The sequence below is a fragment of the Lissotriton vulgaris genome, chromosome 2_1, assembly GCF_964263255.1.
Source record: "Lissotriton vulgaris chromosome 2_1, aLisVul1.2, whole genome shotgun sequence".
NCBI classification, from domain to species: Eukaryota; Metazoa; Chordata; class Amphibia; order Caudata; family Salamandridae; genus Lissotriton; species Lissotriton vulgaris.
In genome coordinates, this window is record NC_141687.1 from 1,344,535,197 (window position 1) to 1,344,559,004 (window position 23,808).

Here is a 23,808-nt window from a genome sequence, read left to right on the forward strand (position 1 = left end):
GGGGTCTGCCCTGGGTGGTGATAATCTGATCCATCCCGTGAGTGTTTAATATGGCACTCAAATCACGCCCCTCCTGCGTGTGCTCCATATGTGGTCCCTCTCTTAAAGTGCAAGATGACCAATCGCTCTGGGGTACCCTCAGGCTTGGGCACAGATGACAATTGAAATCATCCACAAGAATCAGCTGTAACTGTGCCAGCCCTCCCTCTCTCTCGTTTGCTCCATCAATGAATGTAATTCTTTAAGGCTATTCGAACCATGCAATTGTGACTTTGCATTATAAAAATGTATTAAAACAAACCTATACAAATTATTAGAAAATTTGAGACCCAGGGCAAAATCCGAATCCCATGCCAAATTCTTCCAACTACCCTGAATACCAAGATCTATAAAAGTAGTCAGGCCACCCCTTGCTCGTCCCAAGCCAGACCTTACTGCTGGACAGAAGGTTTTAAATCCTTCCATAAAAAAGTATTTCTGGTCTCCCATGTCTCCTGTAGGCATATTATTTGAAACTTTCTCACATACAGGAGCCATTGCCCATCCTTAAATCTATGTGGTAGACCTGCTATGTTACATGAGATTATTTTCATGTGTCCCCCCCATACTCCCTGCCCTAGGGTACACTACTAGGCATGGAGACAGCCCTCTCGAAGTTGTTTGACCCCTGGTGTCTACCGTCGTAGCATTCATGTTCAATTTGTGGTGTTATCCCACGGGTGAGCTCCTCACTCCTCCCTCCCCTGGGGTGTCAGTGACTCTTCCCTCAGCCTCCCTATGACGTAGTCAGTAATTGTCATTCAGGTCCCTCAGTGGGGCAAATGCGTCGCTTAGGGCAGCCGGCCTGCCCCCCCAGATTATTCCCTCCGCCTGCCCTACATGACATTGTAGAAAATTCGGAGTAATGGATGGCCTATAAAAAAAGCCCAGCTTTTGATACCCGTCTCTACTGCAAATGCACTGGGAGTATATGAAAGGATCTTATGTGCTAATACTTACACATCCAGTGTGCCACTGTATTGATTAACAGCGCAGTGGATTAGTCATGTGCATTATTGTGCCCAGGGACACCTGTCAGAACCACAGTGTATGGGTAGCATGCCGTTGGGAGGTGTATTACTGGTAGGTCTCGACTACCATAAGCAGCTACACTGGGCTCCTCCCTTGGTTGCTGGTACTCGCTATATTACTTGGGGGCCCTTTGTCCACCCTCCGTCCGTACAGTGTCTAACCCTACCGTTCCTATCCCTGGGGGCTTTACAGCCAGGGTCCCGCTCCCAACCTCAGGTCTTATTTCCCCCGTTAGTTTTGGAGGCATGAGTTGCCGTTTCAACACAGGGGACTTCTCTTGGGTTAGGACTCCCAGAAGACAGTATCCCTGGTGCCCACCCTCCCAGCAGTGGTGGTTTAGGGGGCTTAATGGCTGTTACTTGATCTGAACAGTTGCATCGGCACTCCCCCAAATTCTGTGCTTGACCTTTCAATTTGCGATAGTTTCTCCTCTATAAGTGATCATTTACACAGTAAGGTATTCAAAAGAACAGACACTAAAGTCTCAAGTCTTTTCCACTGGTCAGTGTTACCATCAGAGTCCAACGGTGTTTGGGTACTACTCATAGCCATAGTAATCATTGTTGGACCCTGTGTGAGTTCAGCTGTCCTGGTATCGGGTTTTGATACTTTGGCTATTTGCTGCTTTGGTTTGGTCCTTTGATTCTGTCTTATCACAGCACCTCCCGTACTTCGTTTAACAGGCGGTTCATTATTACTTGCTCTTAACGACCTTCCCAGGCTACCCCTTACTGATTTTTTAGATCTAATGGTGACCTTACAGGTGAATGTGTCTGATACGGATGTCAACGAGAGAGCCAAGGCTACCAGAGGGGCGGGAGCCACAGATGAGATAGCTCCTTCCCACTCTGGCACTGGTTCTGACACAACCTAATCCCCTCTAGTGACCGAGTCAATACTAGTAAATTATTCTGTGATAACATGCACCAGGTTTGCCTAAATTGGGGTGCGTATACGGACATCCCGGCCCTCCCCAATCTTGGGCAATCGGCCGGAGGTTGCTCAGTGAGAGTTCGTATGCAAGCTGGGGATGTGGACAAACATATACGGCCTATCGAAGACTGCTTATGGGTAGCCAGAATATCCAAAGAAAGTCTCTTTTCAGTGAGCTGGATTTTGTGTGTCAAGACTGACTCAGCTCTTGTTAGGAAAGCATCAAGGGTTCAAACAATACAACCCCCGTAGTTGTGCTGTTATCCTTGCGCTTCCCAATCCTTCTAGATACTAAACACCTATTATTAACAGAGACCTGCAACCAGGACCTTATTTTGGCGAGTCCTCCCGTTGACCAAATAACAGAGAGTGGGCACAGCCCAGCCTCCTCCGGGTGCAGATGGGCCTGCCCTTGCCCCGGGCTTTGCCTGGGCACGCCTGTGCGCGTCCCACGCTGCGAGAGCCTTGGGCTGCTTAAAAGCGCCTCCTGGTGCAATGTGCTGCGGCAGCTTTCTTGCCGCTAAGGAGCCTGGGAGTTGTAGTCCTGGTCCCAGGCTAGGCGAAGTGGACTGGTGGCAAGTTCGAATCCCGCTTCTTTGGCTGGCAACACAGGCGGCAGACAACAAGGGGAGTATGGGCTCCCGCGCTGTGGGAGCCCTGGGCTGCTTAAAAGCGCCTCCTGGTGCGAAGTGCGGCCTTCGGCGGCAGCGTCCTTGCCCCTAAGGAGCCTGAGAGCTGTAGTTTCTGCTACCAGGCTAGGCAAAGTGGACTGGTGGCAAGTTCGAATCCCGCTTCTTGGGCTGGCAACGCAGGCAGCAGACAACAAGGTGAGCATAATACGAGTGTTCCTAGCTAACTAGACCACCACGCCTCTACATTCCCTCTTACCCATCTGGTAGTCTACTGCTAGATTTTCTCCTTTGCCAGGGACTCTTCTTCATGGAGAGTGGATTCTTTTAGATTCTCGAGGTGACTTCGTTATTAATTTCGTGATAGAATCTACCACAAAGATCACTACTCTGAAATTTGCTACTGCAGCTTACGGTAACTCAGGTGAGTTTCCAGAACTACTCTTGAAGAGGAGTAGGTCTTTATTTACTGCTGTTTCCAGCATAACTCCTTATGGGTTCTTACTTAGAAGAGATCCTTTAGTTGGCTTATTGGGTTTCTTTATGGAACACAGGTCTTGATTGCTAATTTCTGAACTTTTATATTTCTGTACATTACTAGACTTAATAAACATACTTGAGATCCTCACCATATAGATAAATAAAGCCTTTAAAAACTAAAATTAGGGGGCGTGGCTAGCAGCCGATGATGGCGGCAGCAACCTAGAGAGGCTCCCGTAGCGTGGCGGCTTCCCGCATCAATCCGCATGCCTATCCGCTCAACAATCAACCCAGAAGGGGTGTCCTGGGTCCGGTGACCGAACGACGGCTGCAGGAGAAATCTGGGAGCGTTTACGCCCCGGGAAGAGGAAGAAGGAACGACTTCGGCTAATCTCGGCAGTGCGGCCTGGTGGCACGAGTGCAGCCACGGTGGTCGAGTTGAGTTCTATCCGGGCGGAAGTGGACCTTCATTGGCGCGGCCGAACGGAAGTGCCCGCTGCGACCACAGATCGACACCAGCGGACCTTCGGACTGGCGGGTCCCTCGTGGTCACTCAACTTCTAGCTCCAACTCTCCGGCGTCGAGGCGGAACAGTGAATTAAGGCGGCGAACTGCCACAACTGAAGTTCGAAAATCACTGCGTAGTCGCCGCCATCTTGCATTTCGTCTGCCAGTGCTGATGCGGACCCACTGCCAAAGGGTCTAAGACGCCATTAGTGACTTGCAAACTGTGCCTGGCGTGTCTGTCCGCCAAGACGCCTTGGCGCCATTGGTCAAAGGGCGGCCTGCTTCCCTTCTACCGAAAGTGCCCCGACGTCGAGCCACGATGGCGGGGAAGGGACCCCGACAAACCGCCGCGCAGGCGAAGCTCGACAAATTCGCCTACGACAAACAGACACTTTCCCAGTCGGAGCAGCGCAAATCGCTGGGCAAAGGCGCAGACAGTGATGGGGCTAAGAAGGCTACCCTGGATGATGTTCTCCACGCCCTGGCGCAGGTTCAGGCAACGGTGGGCGCGACTGCTACCGAGGTGACCCTGATACGAGCGGACCTCCAGAAGATGAGCGAAAGAGTAAAACAGGTGGAGGTGGTAGCCAAATCGCTGGTGGAAGATGTCTTGGACCTACAGGTAGCGATGGAAAAGTTACAGGCTGACAATAAACTCCTGAAGGACAAACTGGATGATCACGAGGGGCGCTCCAGGCGGAACAACGTCCGCATTTTGGGGGTCCCGGAATCTGAAACTAAAGGGGCCATGGACTTGTACGTGGAGGATTTGATCAAAAATCAGCTAGCCCCCAAGGGGCTCTCCAACTTCTTCACAGTAGAACAAGCCCATAGGGTACCCGGTGGAACACCTAAGCCGGGGGCTCTCCCACGTCCGATCCTGGCAAGACTTTTCAACTTCAGGGATCGGGACACGATCCTACAAGCGGCCAGGGTGGCACCACCTATCCAGATCCAAAACTCGCGCATTTCCTTTTTTCCGGACTACACAGCGGAGGTCACGAGAAGGAGGAGAACTTTTCTGGAGGTGAAGAAAACACTCCGCGAACAGGAATTGCGGTACTCCATGCTGTACCCGGCCCGGCTACGAGTGGTGGCCGATAAGAAGGTCTTATTTTTTGACTCTCCTGAGGCGGCAAGAGACTGGCTGGAGGGATGGCGCACAGTGGATCGCACGTCTGGCCGACAACGCAACAGGACCCAGAACGACAGCCGGTCCGGCTCACAGACGTCGGCCAGAAGGAGCGCGAGTGCATCGCCAACGCAAGACTTATCCGGGGCTGCCGGGGGCAGCTGAGATTCCCAGGCCGCGAAATGTTTAGACTGTGACTTCCTCACGCATTGATTGCTCAACCACGTCGTTATTGGACGCCGGCCTGGACATCCAGAGGGCAGCAAGGGGGCCGCATGCTTTGGGGGACACTCTCCCCCGACGCGCAAGTACTCTGTTTGTGGGATGGATTAAGCGCTCTGCTGAGTTGGGGTGGCGGGCAGTTGTAGGTCCGTTAAGCAGGGAGGCAGGGTGGGAAGGGGGGGGAGGGGTTGGTTCTTTTTCATGGGAAATCCAATAAGTCGATCAAGAACTGTAAAATGTGTTACCACTAGAATTGTGTTATTGCAGGTGCGAATGATTCCTTCTGGACGTTTTGTGTGTTGTGTGATTGAAGATGGCGGATGAACAACTTAATGCCGCAGGGCTGGATGGGGCGCGGACTGGTGGCTCCGCCCTCCGAATACTTTCTTGGAACGTGCGGGGCCTAGGGGACAAGGTGAAACGTGGCCTAGTTCTGTCTGAGCTGAAGCGCCATAAACCAGACATAGCACTCTTGCAAGAGACTCACTTGGTGGGAGGGGCTACCAAGGCCTTAGACAGGAGAGGGTATAAGATGATTGTACATTCGGAATTTTCCTCTGGTTCACGGGGCACGGGTGTCCTAATTAAAAGATCCTCACACTTCATCACACTGAGTACTAAAGCTGATAATCAGGGGTGCTTTGCGGCGGTAGTGGGGCAGTGGGACGGTCGTCCGTTGACAGTGGTCTCGGTTTAAGTTCCGCCGTCCCTGCATTCAGTGATGCTCCCGGCCCTGGGTGACTTCTTGTTATCTCTCCCGGACAGTGATGTGATCTTGGGAGGGGACTTTAATGCAGCTGCGGACCCGCAGCTTGATAGGTTTCCGGTAGCTGCTTTGCCGGGGGGACCCTCCCGGTTTCAGCGGTTCTTAGAGGCACTGGGACCGATAGATATCTGGCGTCATGTTCACCCTCTGGTCAGACAATACACGTTCCACTCCACAGTCCACAACAGTCTCTCCCGAATTGATTATTTTTTGGCGCTGGGGGAGGGGGTACAGCGAGTAGACATACACCCCGAGGCATTTCAGATCACTCTCCGATAACTCTCACCATTTCCACCCAGACAAAGTCACGTCGCCGCATATACCCCATTCAGGCCTCTTACCTTAAAGTCCCGAAAATCAGGAGGGCTCTCCAGAGGACCACGGAGCAATACTTTGTTGAGAACGAATCGACTGTAGCGTCCGCCGAGGTTCTCTGGGAGGCCTATAAAACAGTGTTGAGGGGACAGGCTATAAGCTCCATATCGGCGCATAGGAAGGAACAGGCAGCTGAGCAATCTACACTCGAGCTCCAACTGCGCACAGCCACAACCGTGCACGAGACTGACCCCACAGAGGACACGGCACACAACCTCACACTCCAACAGCGACTATACACGGACCACGCGCGCCTCGTAGTGCAGGGACATATCACTGAGACACAGAATCGGGTGCACGATGTGGGTGACAAGGCGGGAAAGATGTTAGCCTGGCTTGATAAGAGAGGGGGTAGCTCCAAGGGGATCCAGCAGGTGAAGGATGGGAACGGTACGATGCTAACTGACCCCGAACAGGTAGTGGAGGCACTGGCGGCCCACTTCGAAAAGGTGTATACTCCCGAAAGGGAGGTGACTGCGATTATGGCCCAGTGTGCGCTGAGCGACATAGATGTCCCGGCATTGCAACCGGAGGCTATGGCCGACTTAGACGCGGCATTGACCACCGACGAACTACGGATAGCCATAGGGGCGCTCAAACCCGGAAAAGCACTCGGCCCGAACGGCATTACGGTCGAATGGTACCAGGCGCGTTCTGAGGACCTTTGTCCTTATCTACTTAAAATGTATGAAGAATGCCGCGAGAGGGGGCAGCTCCCACTGGACCAGCGAACGGCCACGATCGTGGCTATACCGAAGCCCGGCAAGCCTCAGGAGGAATGCTCATCCTACCGCCCCATCTCCCTGCTGAATGCAGAAAGTAAAATCTTAGCGAAGCTCCTGGCCAACCGACTGCTGGCTCACCTGCCTGATCTTATCCACCCAGATCAGTCAGGGTTCATGCCTCATAGAAACACTGCGCTCAATCTTCGTAGGGTTCATGGGGTATTGGCGAGGGCAGATCAAATTAGTGATAGTGCAGTTATATTGGCCCTGGACGCGAAGATGGCTTTTGACTTGGTGGAGTGGGTCTACCTTTTCGAAGTACTGTCTCACATGGGCTTTGGCCCGAACTTTATATCCTGGATAAAGCTACTCTACGCGGCACCAGTGGCACACGTAGTTGCAAATGGCCACATTTCACGCACGTTTCCACTTGGAAGGGGCACCCGGCAGGGTTGCCCTCTGTCTCCCCTGCTCTTCGCACTCACCCTGGAACCACTGGCTACTCGCATAAGACAGACTCCCTTGCTCAAGGGAATTCAATGGAAGGAGGGATGGGAAGACCGCTTGTCCCTCTATGCGGACGACATGCTTGTGTATCTGACGGATCCCGAGCGTGGAGTTCCGGCCCTTCTGCACTTGTGCGACGAGCATGGCAAGGTCTCCAGTTACATTATACAACTATGAGGCATAGGTTTAGCCCCAAACCAGTGCACTGCAAGATTGCGCCAACATGGCTGTTAGGTTCGAATGTTAGTCCATCATTTAATCAATGTTTTCAAATTACTCCATTTTGTACTCATTTCTGTTCATTTACTTCAACAATATTCCACATACGGGGATCAAGTGACTTTTTTCATGTTTCTCATGTAGAAACTGTGCCCATCCGAGCCTCTTGTTAATACACGACAGATGCCAAGGTTCGTTCCAAGCAGTATTTATTATGACCCAATGCATTTCGGGCGGGATACGCCCTTCGTCAGGGGACACTATAAAGTAACAATAAAAACGGAAGTATTACTTGTCTGCATGTTTTTAACATTCTCGTGAAGTAAAATATAACATTTAATCAGATACTGAATGTATAAAATCCATTGTTGCTGTTGTACCGTTAAATGTATGCCAACAAACAAACAACCAGCTCTGTTCAATTAATGTTAATTACTGATTCACAATGTGCACCTCTCATTCTGTTTTACAACTTGCTTTGCGGACTAATACATCTAACATGTTATTAACCTCATGTTCTAAAGCCCTTATTAAAACCTGTAGTTCACAGAGCACTGTTACAAAACACGCTGTAAAGCTCCTTTCCCCCTTTACACCTCCTCGGGCTGATCCAATTACCCTTTTCCACCTCTCTCTCCTAGATGCCTGTTCTCCCCATCTATCCCGCCCGAAATGCATTGGGTCATAATAAATACTGCTTGGAACGAACCTTGGCATCTGTCGTGTATTAACAAGAGGCTCGGATGGGCACAGTTTCTACATGAGAAACATGAAAAAAGTCACTTGATCCCCGTATGTGGAATATTGTTGAAGTAAATGAACAGAAATGAGTACAAAATGGAGTAATTTGAAAACATTGATTAAATGATGGACTAACATTCGAACCTAACAGCCATGTTGGCGCAATCTTGCAGTGCACTGGTTTGGGGCTAAACCTATGCCTCATAGTTGTATAATGTCACAATTTTAAGTGCCACAAGGGCAAAGCACTTTGCCAGGACGCACGCATTTTCATACAGATGATGGACAAGCTTGAAGAAATTACAAAAAGAAGGAGTGCTTCCCGATTTTTCATAAGGTCTCCGGTTACACCATAAATTGGAGCAAGTCGGAGATGTACGTGTTGGCGGGTCAAACCCCGACACTCGGGCCAGACTGCCCTCTGAGACTGGCTGGTTCCTCCTTTAAATATTTGGGCATCCATGTCACGAAGGACCCACTTGAATACAAGAGACTGAATTTGACACCACCGCTGGAGCGCCTCAAGCAGGACGCCACCTTCTGGGCAGGGTTGCCATTAACAATGCTGGGGAAAGCAGCGCTGTACAAAATGAAATCGCTGCCCCGCTTTCTGTACATCCTAGATAACACACCATTCCCGGTGGCAGCGGGATATTTTAGGAAGGTCGCAGCGGTGGTTTCCGGGCTGTTGTGGGGCAATCGGCCGGCGCGCATAGCTCAAGCTAAACTCTGCAGAGGCTGGTATGATGGGGGCATTGCACTTCCGAACTTGCATTTGTACTACTGGGCAGCACAACTTAGGCCTGTTAATCAATGGCTACACGCCCCACAGTCTGACCCGGCATTCCAAGCAGACAGGGCGCAGTTGGGCATCAATAACATACTTGCCCCACTTTATGATCGGAGAAAGTTGAGACTGCTTATAGGTCCCACCAAACTCACTGTGGAAACCTGGCACGCGGCGACAGCTGCGCTAGGGTGGAAGGGGAAGATCACCAAACTCACCCCGCTCTGGGACGCACGCGCCTTGGGCAACTTGAGAACTAGCAAGTATGATGGGGGCATTGCACTTCCGAACTTGCATTTGTACTACTGGGCAGCACAACTTAGGCCTGTTAATCAATGGCTACGCGCCCCACAGTCTGACCCGGCATTCCAAGCAGACAGGGCGCAGTTGGGCATCAATAACATACTTGCCCCACTTTATGATCGGAGAAAGTTGAGACTGCTTATAGGACCCACCAAACTCACTGTGGAAACCTGGCACGCGGCGACAGCTGCGCTAGGGTGGAAGGGGAAGATAACCAAACTCACCCCGCTCTGGGACGCACGCGCCTTGGGCAACTTGAGAACTAGCAAGGGGTTTTCCCTCTGGGACTCCATCAGCATCTCCACGGTGGGGGACATGTGGGAGCGGGGGGATGTTATTTCATTCACCCGCCTGAGAGAAATATATGAACTGGGGCCGCACGAATCATATCGATACGTGCAGATCCGCCATGCACTGCTCTCGGCCATCCCCTCCGGATCGACTCTCCCCGAGTCTTCCCCGTTGGAGGGTCGCCTCCTGACCGATTTCATGGTGGAGAGAGCAACTTCCTTGACGTACCGTAAGCTCCTCAACAATTCACCAGATCCTCTGGCTCCCCTCAAGGGAAGGTGGGAACAGGAGGTGGGCGCCCTAGATGAGTACGAGTGGAATGAGGCTCTGGCTTCTCCGAAGGAGGCGGGCATATCGGCTAGGATGAGGCTAGTCCAACTAAAAGTCCTTCACAGGGTATACTATACGAGGACACTGCTACACCGCATCCACAGAACACCACACCCATTTTGCTTGCGTGGCTGCGGGGAAGAGGGCACCTTCTTTCACACATTTTGGGACAGCCCACGCATACAAAATTATTGGCGACAAATATTGCGTACTGTATCCCAGGAGCTAGAGGTCTCGGTTCTCCCGGAGCCAAGGCGGTGTCTCCTCAACGTATGGGAACCGACTGATCTGTCCCGGCAAGGTCGACTCTGGGTGACCCTGGGAATGATGGTAGCGAAGCGGGACATTGCACAGCGTTGGGGGGCGGCAGACCTTCCAACAACGTCACAATGGTGCATGAATATGGACAGGACAATGATAACTGAAAGGGCGGTGTACTTGAGTCGGGCTTGTCCAGGCAAGTGGAATAAGGTGTGGTCCCCATGGAATGCGTACCGAGGTGACATTTGCGATCCACTGCCAGAAGACGATCCGCTGGACTCAGATGAAGAGGGGGGGGAGGAGTGAGGGGGAGCGGTTGAGGTAAAGGGTCCTTTCGGGAGGGAAGTGGGGGGGTGGCAGTTTCTATACATTCCACAATAGATCCTAGATGACACACGGCACCATATCCTGTCCTGGGGACTCCTCCTATAGCTATCCTGCAATGTTATTTATCAATGATCGCACTGTGATTTCCCGTTGTTCTTTTGTTTCCTTTTTTATTTTTCATCAAAAAACAAAAAACGAAAACCTCATTGAACTTGTATGAAACGTGTACTAGTGACCTTCATTTCTTTCTGTGGCGTGCCTTATAATACAGTGGCTTCTTCATCACATGGACCCAATCTCTGCAAGGCTGTCGTTGCTATCTTTTCATTTAGCGGCCGGCCCCTCGGGGTTGTAGGCGACTTGCTGTGTAACTGTAAGAAGGTACAATAAAGGTTTTAAAAAAAACAAAAAAAAAAAAAACTAAAATTAACTTATCATTGACTCAACGTAATCCTAAATGTCCATCATATTTGATGACTTTATTTTGTAGGTGGCTCTAATTCTGAGCACGGTGGAAAAGGTCCATAGACCTCTCTGGAGCTTGGGAGGATTCCCCATGGTGCTAGTTGTATGTGGGTGTATTTTAAGGTCTAAACCATTGAGGAGAGCCCTTTTGGGTTCCAGCAGGACCAAAACTCAGAGTCCTTTAATGGCTGCAATATGTTGTGGCCAGCCGATCAATGGGGTGGGGGGCTCCCCTAACCCACATGTGCCTCAGGGTCAGAGCGCGCTCACCATGATATCTATTTTTTTAATATTTATTTTCAGGACAGGGACCATATCTGAGTCCTGGAATGGCTGCCAAAAGATACGGTTCATGTTGTGGCCAATCCCCTTTAAATTGGCCAGTCAGAATATATCTGGACACTAACTGCCCATATATACCTAACTTTTTAACCCCTTCATGTCCAACATGAGTCACTCTATAAACACTAATTTCTCAAAAATAGTTTAACAGATTTATACAAAATTAAAAAAAAGATGCTTTGAGTAAAGTTCTGACTTTTTGCAAACTTTGGAGCATTCGGTTCACCATTTCTATTGCAATAGAGACCACAATCACAGTTTTAGGACACCCCACTCCCATTTTTCTTGTCCCCCCTCGACGGTTCAGCATGAAACTTTCCATGAAGGAGACGAGATGGAGGCTTTTTTTGGGAGGGGACGGGTTTGTACAGATGTGTCATACTGCGCCAAAGTTATCAGCGAAACAAAAAAACACCCTTCCTATGTAAATATAGCCTGTTACCTCATTTGTGTGCCGCACTTCTGCCACTGCTTCTTGGCACTGCATGCACAGAACCTCTATAGAGCTAAAACTAAATTAAGTATCCATGCACTTTGCAAAACTACAATGTAAAAATAGATGTTTAATAGTCTAGACAATTAATCAATAACATGCAAGTCACAGGCTGACTACTTGATTATTTTTAAGCAGCAGAAAGTGCCAATGAGATAACGAAACCTTAGTTTGCATGTGACTTAAGCAATTCCTACAGACATTCAACCCGGCGCTTAGTTTATGATGGGAAAGCAGGAGTACTAATTGGGGACCTAGCCTTATATTCCACGATAAGACTTTGACAAACAGCTAGAGAGAAAGAAGGCAGAAATGTGTGAAAGAAGAAGAAAAGCAGCATGAAAATAGAGACAAGGGGGGATAAGATAACAAATATGCTGCAGGCCTGCAAAAAGAGATAAAGGGACGAAAAGTGGTGGGTGCAGGAAGAAAGAGGCTAGCAGTGGAATCAGGGTAGGAAGTCTTGGCATCTGACAAACCGGCAGCAGGTTCCCAAACCACCCCCCCCCCTCCCCTCCCCCCCCCCCCCTTTAAAACCGCGGTCTACTTTCTTAAATGCTTCAAACAGCACGTTTTAAAAACAAAAGTCTTCTTTAAAGTAGATGTTTGTTAATCAAAATACATGTTTGTTTGAGATGGTCCATGCCAAAAACATTTTTCCCACTTTGAGTCAACACTTTTCCTGTAAATCTAGCTGCACTCAAAACAAGGCAAACTTGAATTGAGTGGGAAGTTAAACCTAGTTTGTATAAAAGACAATAGATCTTCTATATGGTTCTGTGAAGGGCCGCTGCCCTGAACGTTTTCTCAATGAAAAACGTACCTAATATTCAACGTAATAAATGTACACTGCTGATGCAATACCAATGTGCTACCTAAAGTCTTATTTGCGAATCAGTTAAGTAAAATTCTTCAAATCTAGAAGTACAACGTGGTAACTTTACGTCACATGCACAAAACAAATATGTCATTGATTGCTGAAGTATCTTTATTTGGCCTTTCAGTGAGTGCATCGCTGACCTTGGTCTGGCAGAGCAGCTGCCAGCAAGCTCAAGCTGCTTTAATGCTGCAATGAGAGCCAGCCCACCATGTGAAAGGAGTCGGTGGTCTCGATACAGTTCAGTTCCCAGTCGTTCTGTACAAACAAAAGCATACTGATTTTTGGCCATGTGGACATTTTTGTTGTTTAGAAGTGACTGTGTGTACCTTTTCAGACTGCGACAAAGCCACCGCCTCAATGGATGCGGATAAGGTTGAGGGGCCTAGAAACGAATGGGAATACAAGCTGAACAACCCTCCCACTCAACGAAGGTGGTCCTTCCAGAGTGAGGGACGTGAGAGTGGGTGCATGTAGAACACTTCCCTTGCTTAAATAGCAGATACACTTTTTCCTGTTCACCATAGCGTGGCGAGTTTTACAATGGAAATTCGTTGCTCTTCTGTGCCGAAATCGTACGGACTAAAAAGAAATATCCTCTATTTTTTACCCTTTACTATTTTTACCACATTAGAGGTTATTAATTTGCTCTACTTGTGAACCCTGATGGTATATGCACTCGCAATAAAATAATCCAGTCAAAGCATCCAATATAAAAAAACAAAATTACTAATTGGTTTGGAAAGACTTTATTCATATGAATAAAAACACAACAAATGTTATGAAATATACCAATATATTTTATTATACAATAGAAATACAATCAGATTGATTAGCAGTAAAATAAACAAGAAAGTGCTAAATGTATTTGTAATATTAAATGAAAATTTCATGGCAATAAAAAAAAGAGGATTTAAAAGGCTATACAATAAAAGTGAATAGAAAACAATGGTACATTTACATATACTATAACAAAAAACTATGGTGTACAGTAAAAAAGGCAGTTTAAAACATGATTCCTTCAAAGTGGGCATGTTTATGCTATCATATGGGGCACTGGCTGAATACCCTTAAACTGTACATCAAAAATAATGGACTAATGGACTAATCACGGTTAGTGCTCTATGGTACTTCAAGCAGATAAAAACTGGGGAATGCAGAGAAAAGATACACAGAGGTCCCCTTAAAACTAAAAAGATCAGTATTCACAATTCTAATCAATCCGAGAAAAAGTATGCAAGGTTGTACAAAACCCTGGCTGGGACTCTTTCATACCCCACGGTTACTAGCAGCTTACCCGTATCCCTTCTGGCCCAACAGAAAAACCTAGAGTACGCAATCTTCCTTTGGCAACTCTACATATGACATTCACAGCAGCGGATACGCATATCCATAGTGCATAGAAGATATACTCTATTGAACAGTTGCATTCTTTGCCTAAAACGGAATTGCTGCAGTGTTAAGCATCTTGAGGTACAACTTGTTTACTCCATATGTGGCTAAAAAACAGGCAGTTAATGAAAACAAAAATGCCTAGCAAACCATGAATCATGGCAAAGTTACATTCCTCTAAAGAGGATTTATTTTTTCTCTGTAAACATGTTCAGTGATAACACAGTGGAGGCCAACTCTTGCCAGTAGCAGCAATCTATGGAAAAGGTGACAAACGACTAGTCCTTTTCTTGGTTAAAATACGTCTGTGGACTACCAGCATAATTTCTGGTATAAAATACTGAGTGATTAAAGTGTCAAAGAGTTTGCACAACGAGTGGCATAACTCCTGGTCCCTACTCAAAGTCTGCAGTTCAGAACACATTCGGAGCTGAAATAACTATTTTTCTCCACCAACAAAAGAGGAAGCAGGGTAGGTAAGATTTTTACAAAGATGCGGGGATCAATCAAACAGAACACAGCATAAAAACCAGTCAATGCAAGAAAAAAGGCAGACACAAAGTGACAGCACGTCTAATTTAGATCTCAGCACAGAAACATGGCCCTGGACCACCATCCAATGAGAGGGAAAGCGTTACTGCAAACATGTGAACTAAAAAAAGGCATGCTCAAGCATGGTCTATGAGTGGGTTCAACTGTAACACATACTTGCATCACTAATGGAAAATTCTGGTGGTTCATTGAGGATATGTTGGGGGTGATGCCGACAGATTACATTCTAATTGTTCATGAAAGAAAAGAAAAATACTCTGCATATCATTGTAAAGTGCAAATCTGGTTTTCCAAATTAAAACAAGCTTGTCTTGAAACAAAAATACAATTGGCAGGAAACTGGAAGCATTAACCTTCGTCTAGTAAAGGCTACACTTATACCTGTTGGGAATGCTACCAGAATTTACAATCCATGTACAAATTAAGGTTAAAAAAATATTACTATGCATTTTTTACTGCACAATCTTTTCTATGTGGAAGGAGAAGCAGTGTTGGATGCTTTCAAGTTCGTATGAATACTGTTGTGGCAATTACGTGTCCATGTACTAACATAGTTTTTACTGCAAAGGTGGCACAATGATTTTCACGATAATTTCACATAGAAAACATGGCACATTTCTAGTTTCATCTTGGACGCTAGTTAACCTACGATGAAGGATCACAGTATTCACACACAGCCACTCTAAAGGAATGAAAATAAATGTATGCTAAATGAAAGCATACAGCTCTTTTTGCACGATTTAAACATTTCTGAAAAGAGATTAAGCCAATAAATAGATATATATATATATATATATATATATAAATGCTACAGGTGATTCAAATCCAGTGGCCTCCAAAAACATAACAAAAGACAAAGGATTTGCTCGGGATTGGCTCAAAGTTTAACAAAATCACAGATTTACTAAGCCCTACCAGAAATTGTTTCACTGCGTTCTGAAACACTACTTTTTTCAAGTGAATTATAGTTTTAAAAACCACTAAGCTTTTTCAAAAAGCAGTGTGGGAATTATTTAATTTCCAGAAAAGCAAGAAAGGACAATGTGCCTAAGGGCTAAACATGATCTTACCCCTCCCTCCTGCAGCTCCGATTCAGGGCTGCCAGGCCTTCTTAATGATGTCTATAACGCTAAGTAAAAGGAATACGTTCAACAATGTAGATGAATAAATTATTTAGCTCAATCCATACTTTTTGATGGATGCGTAGTTCTTGCAGGAGTTAATTTCTAGGAGTTATTTTTTTCACTATACACAAATACACTGTACTAGGTAGCACTGTGCATCTCCAGCTGTGCATCTGTGAGACTGCACTAGAAAAACAAAGGACATCTACATAATACAGCACAGAAGCCAGACCCTAAGTTCCATAATCTTTTCCACACTCTAAACAGACTAAGATCTATGTTGAAAGCAGGTAAAAACTCAAATAGGTTAGGCACAAGGTTGACAAGGAAAAAGCAAGAAGCCACATAACCATAGAGAAAATGTTACCAATGGCAAGAACTTGAAATAAAAGATGAAACTGAACTCATGTTCCAGGCATATAGCTTTGGTAGGTTCAGGGCCTCTCCTATCTGGGTGACAGGAGATTCTCCATCTGTGAAAGGGAACTATATGGTATACAACCGAGATCTAGTTTGATTGGCCATAATCTGGGTGACTAGAACTAGTGCAATGTACTTTGTCCTGAGCCCTCTGAACCAACTTCTGGATCTGTGGTAAAGCCTAATGAAAGCTGAACAACCACTTCAGGCATAGGGCATCTTCTACTGATCCCCTGGGGGGGAATAACCCAGAAAAACAAAAAACACTTCTTGTTCGTGTGGATCGCAAAAAAGATCTATGCCTGGCTACACCAATCCCCCAGTAGAGAACTGTCTGGAAACAGCTGCTGTTGGTCGTTCCCTACACTCTGTATGCCCAGCCAGCACATTCTGCTAATCCGAATCTCAGCTAGATGAGCTGCTGCTAGATTAATTTTTGCTGTCTGTGGGCCATAACCCCGAGCTATCACAAACACACAAAGGAGTGATCCCACATCACCTTTTTGACTTAAAACATTGTAGTCACTGTGTATTTGCACCTCCTTTTCTTGCAATAATGGAAGCAATGCCCTGAGATCTATACACACCAGCTCCAGAAGGCTGTTCTAGAGGGATGCATAATTAAATTGTGATGTAAATGTGCATCATAGAGGAGTTGCACCTAGTCCTAATGTAACAGTGGGCAGACTGACTGGTTCCCAGTACAATATTCCAAGGTATTCCAAGGGACAGTCTCGAAACAGCCACTTGGTTATCAAATTATATGCAGTAAGACACTGCCCAGAAATATCATTCAAACCAATTCAATTGGAGACACAATTAACTCATAAGCAGGGAGTCTGAGGTGCAAGGAAATTAAGCTCATCAGACAACAACCTTAGAACCGACCCGGTTGGTTTTGTTCCTTCTTCAAGAGATGAGAAATAATCTGATGGATGTTCCCAATCTCTATAGGGAAGAACATGTTGGGGGCCTCACGGTTTCTAGAATCTCAACTTTGAACAGAAGCCTATCAGTGAAGATCAAAGAGAATGTGGCTAGGCACTGAAAATTCCAAGCGGTGTATAACAGGGATTATTGTATGTTAATGCTGAACAACTCCACTTCCACGAATCAGCCTGCAAGAGCAGTCCTGTAATGAAATCACATAAACGCTACCATCACATTTGTGAAGACTCTGTGTGCTGATGAAAACCTGCAGGGTAAAAACGAAAACTGGAAATTCTTGCTCCTACCAAAAACAATAGAACTTTGTTAAGCTAACATGAAAATAGGCATCCTGCAGTTCTTATGGGACTTTCCCAGTCTTCAATTAAGAGTACAAACATCTGAGATCCAGAATATGATGAAATACTTAACAACTGCTGATAAATGATGAGGTATAGATGGATTTGGTACCAAACTAGAAACAGTAGGTATCTACTGTTTGTTTTCTCGTTACACATGCCTGGTTTTGATGAGAACTTTGAATGGCAAGACAAAGTCTATTTCCAGCACTATGAAACAATAGGGCTAAATTATCACCATTTCATATTACCCAGAGGTGCAAAGCTTACATGCTTAGCTGAAGCAAGTCCGCTCAAAATTAAAACCTCCTCGTCGGGAGCCATGACAAAGACACAAGCATTTTGCTCGTATATAACCAAATCTGCAACAAAAACTTTTAAAAGTTTTAAGATTCACTATCATCAACCTCATCTCTCTCTTGATGCGGTCTTGAGAACCGGAGTTCGTTTGAATGCCATCTGAATAGTTCCTGGAATCTGGAGAAGGCTTCGTTTGGTAATTGTCTTTGTCTTGCATCTTTTACTCAGAAAGATAGTCAGAACTGTGTTTGCTTGCCGATTTAAGGATCAGATCTGTCACAGTAGCCAAAGTCTGCTCAGTTAGTGGAATCTGGAACGACGCTAACACCTCAGAGTTTTGAAGCTGAAGTGATCTGCTTCCAATTTTCCCTAGGGCCTGGCATTATTGGCACTGAAGGCGTTGTTATACTATGGGTGACCGAAACTGAGCATGACTGGTACTACTGGTGTCAAGGTAACCACCTGATGCCCTGAGGGCACACTAGAGGGATTTAATCTCCGACTCAAACCAGCATGGCTGGCTGGAAAGCAAGGACTTGCTTTGCCAATGCTCCAGGTGATGGAAAAAGCTCACCTGTGACTGAATGTTATAAAACATGAACTATTTCCATATCTTCTATGTTTCTTACAGGGCTCACAAAGGTACATGAAGACCTCTTTTCTTATATTTTATATGATATGATCAACTCTCTAGTGAAACCAAAACTGTTATGCTCTAGATTTGGCTTTACGTGCCTCTGCGCATACTGGTACCACATGGCTGCATCAGGATCTTTATGAAGGCACTGCAACTATCTTCCAGTGATATTTCTCAGGGGGCTTGAAGTCCAATGGCTTGGGGTGGATTAACATAAGAGAAATAAACTTGCTCCATAAGAAAACTCAAACAAATGTAACAGAATCACAGCAGCACCAGATCCCTCATCTGTGGCGTATACAAAAAAAGCAACCAATGCCATCAGATCCTGTGGTGGGAATCAGCGCTGGTACGGCTCAGCTCATTTTAGTGCTGGTGCACTGCCATTGCTGAACAAGATAACTATGCAGTCAGGCATCTGAGAATGGGTTCACACACGAAATCTGTGTGAAAGAATATCCAATACAGAATATTATTTCAAACATGTAAACGTCACTACAGACATAACAAAGAGGGTAATCTTCTGCAGTCCTTGTATTATGGTGACAGCAACAGATATAACAGAAGAACAATCTTTGTCAATACAAAGATAGTCCCTGTATAGTCTGTTGGCATTATGCCAACAGGGATTTTGAAGCAGTCAGTCGGGGGTGCAGGAAGGATGGAGAGATATTGCTTAGTGTTTTGGAAATGTCACTTTAAAGGTGTTCTGTGGGCCTCCTTGAATACTCATGTGCTAACTCTGACAAGTGAATATTCCCAGGAAATCAAGAATTCAAGAGGTTCGCTCACAAATATTTAAGGGTCGATCTTTTAAAAACTCACCCAGGCTTGAAATTCATTAACTGTCTGGAAGCAGACGATGGGTAGAGAGAGAAGGGGATGGAAAAGAGGACAGCTCTTGCTATCCACCAATCACTTTAGCCATATACTTTATTTATTAAAAAATCTTTTTTTTTACACAAGGATCAGCAAACAATTAGAAGATGTGCAAAACAGATCAATGATGCACAACATGCAGATTCCGAGAGATGCTTAGACATATATTTGCAGACACTGAAGCACAATCCTAATGTCTAGCAAATGTTAACATTGAATCCAATCCAAATACTAATGCAAAGTCATTAAACTTTCAAGAAAAAAAAAAGTCTGATTCCTTCAAGGACATATCAAACATTCACAGACTAACAATTGTATAGTGAATTATACCATTTTCTAGGGACAGTTTGTTTAAGAAATACACAACTTAGAGAAGCAGTGGGCTATGATTATAGGTCGTAAAATTTGCATTTAATGTCTATGCTGTGTCCACATTTGTGGACATGCCTTCAAATATTAATGAACAATAAAGGAAGCATGAAATTTAGAGTGTTGTCATTTTATGTTGACATTCATTAGGTGGATTTGAAGCTGGAAGTGGTATTTGATTTTCCAACAAAACCCATAAAGCAGCAAATAAAGCCAATGCTACCAACATACTTCAATTGTAAGAAAAATATTATAGGAGCTGGTTGCCGAACAAATATGTTGTGGCTCAAATTATTTTTTACTAACAAATGTTTAATATGTTTAAGGAACTACAATGTCCTGTACTACTATCATTGTATCCGTAAAAGTTTTAAATTACCGTTACTAAAAGATAAAGGCTTCTTGCAATTAAGACCTGCATTAATATACAGATGCTGAACAATCCTTGGAAATATTTTATTATCGCTAGTTTCTTAGTTGCGGCTGTCAGAAAGAGGAAAAACACAGCTTCTCTGATTATGTGTATATTTGGTTCCTATGTAGTAACGACTGGATATGATTCTATCTTGAAGTATTCTGATATTTTTATCTTGATTTGGAGGAAGCTATTTTTGTATTTATTAGATTTTATTGTTTGTACATTTATGGTTTTAGTTAACCGAGTATTTTGACTGACCGACAATACTAAATGTAACTTTCTCGTCAAATTTAATGTCCGATTTCCTTAAAATAAATACATTTACAATTTGTATGATCTGACTATATTTCTGAACAATGGAAAACGGATTCCTTAAATGTTCACATTGAGTGGTACTCCTTAATACAAATTGGCTCAAAGTATGTTCCTGATGTTCAAGTGTCTTCAAAAACTGAGAGAACCGATTTAAAACTCTTAAACCTAGAAAGAAAAGTAATCTTGCAATGATCACAACTGAGTCTGTCTTAACGTTATATGAATAATAGTCTTTGCATTTGCAACAGCCTTTAAACAGACATCAATATGGGACTTGTAAAATATTTAATGCAAACATATTATGAAAATAACAGCTTTTTTAGAACCAACAAGTCATGTCAGAGGCATAGTCATTTTTGCAATACACAATTTACCCTGTGACACAATACTACATCCTGAGCCAAACACCTTTAGCCGGAATAGTCAGTGTCACACATGGAGATTGTGATTACTGCTGGTTACACGGGAATCAACATTACAAAATTTCAATATTTTAAGGTCTAACACTGCCAAATTGTTATTAAAGAGACCTTCTGCAGCCAGTTGCTTTAACAACATTACTGACAGTTCATCCTCAAGGCTGATATTGTCGCTGTCAAGTAGTTTACAGATAATACTGCAGTTGAATTGTCCAACAAATAACGGTCTTGGGAGATCACACATACCTGAGATTAAAAATAAAAAAAGCTGCATGCCTGGCAACATCTCATTTGATACATAGCTCATCATATCAACGATGAGCAGCAATACTGAAACATCTGTAATCACATTGTAAGCTAACATCATTCCTCTCAGGACAACGTTCTGCAGTAGCTCCTTTGTTCATAAATCGGGAAATTTGTACTGAGCATACAGTTCACAGCGACAGAGAAAGATGTCTGGAAATTCATTTAATGTATGCTGCTAAATACAGGAGGACTTCTTGGCACACTAATTTTCTGTGGCAGGAGCACCGGATCGATAAACAGGGAAATGGCAGAGCTAGGGTTGCAGTAAAATAGAGTCATATTTCAGAGAAAATGCTATTTCTTAAGTTATGTCTTCCAGAGTTTCCGCTTGAGAAAGAGGCAACAGTAGCATTTAGTAATCATACACAAGTCTGATCTCTAAAGTAATGAGGTAGTGGTAAAAAAAAAGCTTGGGCATCATCACACATACGACTTCAAAAATGAGACTAGTGATTTAATATGGCGTTTAAGTAAATTGCATTTTACAAGACCATTCAAGAACAAAGAAAGGAACCCCCCTTTGTTAGAATTCCACATTTATAAAACAGAACGTCAATACCCATTTGCCACCGATTTACATTTATTAGAACACCCATAAATTATGGGTAAGGTAAAAAAATGACATTACCAAAACCTGGTGATGATGTGCCCTTTCAAAAAGGAAAAAGGTATAAATATTTCTTGCGATATCAATTTTCCAAAGGGTTGCCTTCAGTTGTTTTAACTAGCTATGCCCTTGTCTCCCAAAGAAAAGAGAAAGAAAGAAACATGCAAATCAAAAAAAGGCCAGATATGCATACAACGTAACAGTGTTTAAATAATTAGATTTGCTTTATGGCATTAGAAAAAACAATCTGAGTTTTAAAACTATATAGTTAGTGGCGATTGGCTAACAGCAACTCTCCTCACAAGGCCTATCACAGCAAACAGCATCGTTCTTTAAAACTCTTCTTGCTCTTTCCACTCTTCTTGCCATTTTTGTCTTTGTTTTCAGACATCTTCTTTGTTCTTACTTCCCTCATCAGATCAAAAAACACCTAAAAAAATTAACAAATGCATTACTTTTGAAATAAAAGATGTGTACTGTTTTAATATAGGAGAAAGCAGATCACAAAAAGTTAATAAAAAGTGGATCGAATAGAACAAAAATAATCATTGCAAGAACAAGCTAAATATTTTTACATAAGAGCAGAAAATAAACAAGCCATATCAACATCCAAATCGCTATACCCGTTGTCAAATGAACAGATCAGAAAATACACGCATATCATAATCGATAACTAAATCTCACGTGTAATGTTACTATGTACCGATGGAATCTTGGGTCAAGAAGAGCAATCACAGCTCCTCATCCCAGACATGCCTACACTAAAAGGACTCCCAGTAACTTCCCAAAATTGACAATTGTTGTGGCATGGCATGATTTTCCTGTTAGCCCCCTAGAGCTAGTTATAGAAGACTAGTCTTATTTATATCTGTAGGAAGCTGGCTCTGTATATACTACACCAAATGAGGTATTGTGGGCACAGAGTCCAGTGGAACCCCAAAGGTAGGCAGAGGTAAAAGTAAATAGCACCTTGCTCTCTATTTGTGGTAGTGTGGTCGAGCAGGAAGGATTTATCAGTGGGTAGTGTTAAGCATTTGCTGTACACCCTCAATCAGCAAATGTCTTCACACACTCAACCAATTTTAGTTGTATAAAAATATTATGAAGTTATTTTCTTTCTAGAACCAAGCCAAGCCTGGCACCGCTAAGTGAAATAAATGCTTTGCAAAATCGTATGCAGTGTTTACAATTAAATGCAGGTTCAAATGCAGTTTGATTGAAATACAGGTAAGTCAAAATATCGAAATTACTGTTCAGATTACTTTTAAAGTTACTTTTTCTACTCAGTTTGATAAGCCTAGATATCACACTGGGACACTTCCTAGAGAAAAGGTAAGTAAAATAGTTTTTGCCCAGTTGTAGTTTTTCAGGTTTCCATACAAATCAACTCCACACTTACATAATTTTTCAGAGAAAAACAGTCCATGTATTCCTATGAAGAGAAATGAAGTTATCACTTACCAGGCAAGTACTCAGTCTTTGGGTTGAGTTTCTGGGGTTAGAACAAGTTTTCCCCTGGGGTCAAGGATGCACTCTCAAAATACCCTCAGCTGCACTAGGGCGGCCGGATGCAGAGCCCTGAGGCCCAATATTATCCGGTTGGTGGCTGCTTACGAGCAAAGTCACTGGGTTGTGGGAGCAAAGCGCCTGGTGTTAGGCTCAGGGCAAAGGGGGATCCTGTTTAGCACACAAAATGCATCAGCAGCGGCGAAGGGGCGGCTGGATGCAGAGTGCAGATTTGGGGTCGGGTGCCCTGTTGATTTCAATAAGGATTCTCCAGTTCGACAAAGACTGCAGACTCATGGACGAAGATCTTCTCGCGGTGACCACCAATTGGAGCGGTACGTTGGGATGCTGGGACACCGTCAGTTGGACCACCCTAGGCCGTGGGACTTCAGGTGCAGGGGTGTCTTAAGGCATCTGATTTTCCTTACCAGCTCCAGTCGCGGTCGGGGGATCATCCAGAAAGAGCATGCAGGATTCGCTGGGAGATTCGCG

At 44.7% G+C, this 23,808-nt stretch overlaps 1 protein-coding gene across 1 annotated transcript in view; it reads right to left on the bottom strand.

Moving 5' to 3' along the window:
* Positions 1 to 13,565: 13,565 nt before the first annotated feature.
* RALB (RAS like proto-oncogene B) overlaps positions 13,566 to 23,808 on the bottom strand; it is a 298,265-nt gene continuing 288,022 nt past the window's right edge. The window contains exon 5 of the mRNA XM_086957107.1: positions 13,566 to 22,240. Coding sequence (XP_086813233.1) covers positions 22,121 to 22,240 — 120 coding nt within the window. The 3' untranslated portion in view covers positions 13,566 to 22,120. The remainder of the gene's footprint in view (positions 22,241 to 23,808) is intronic.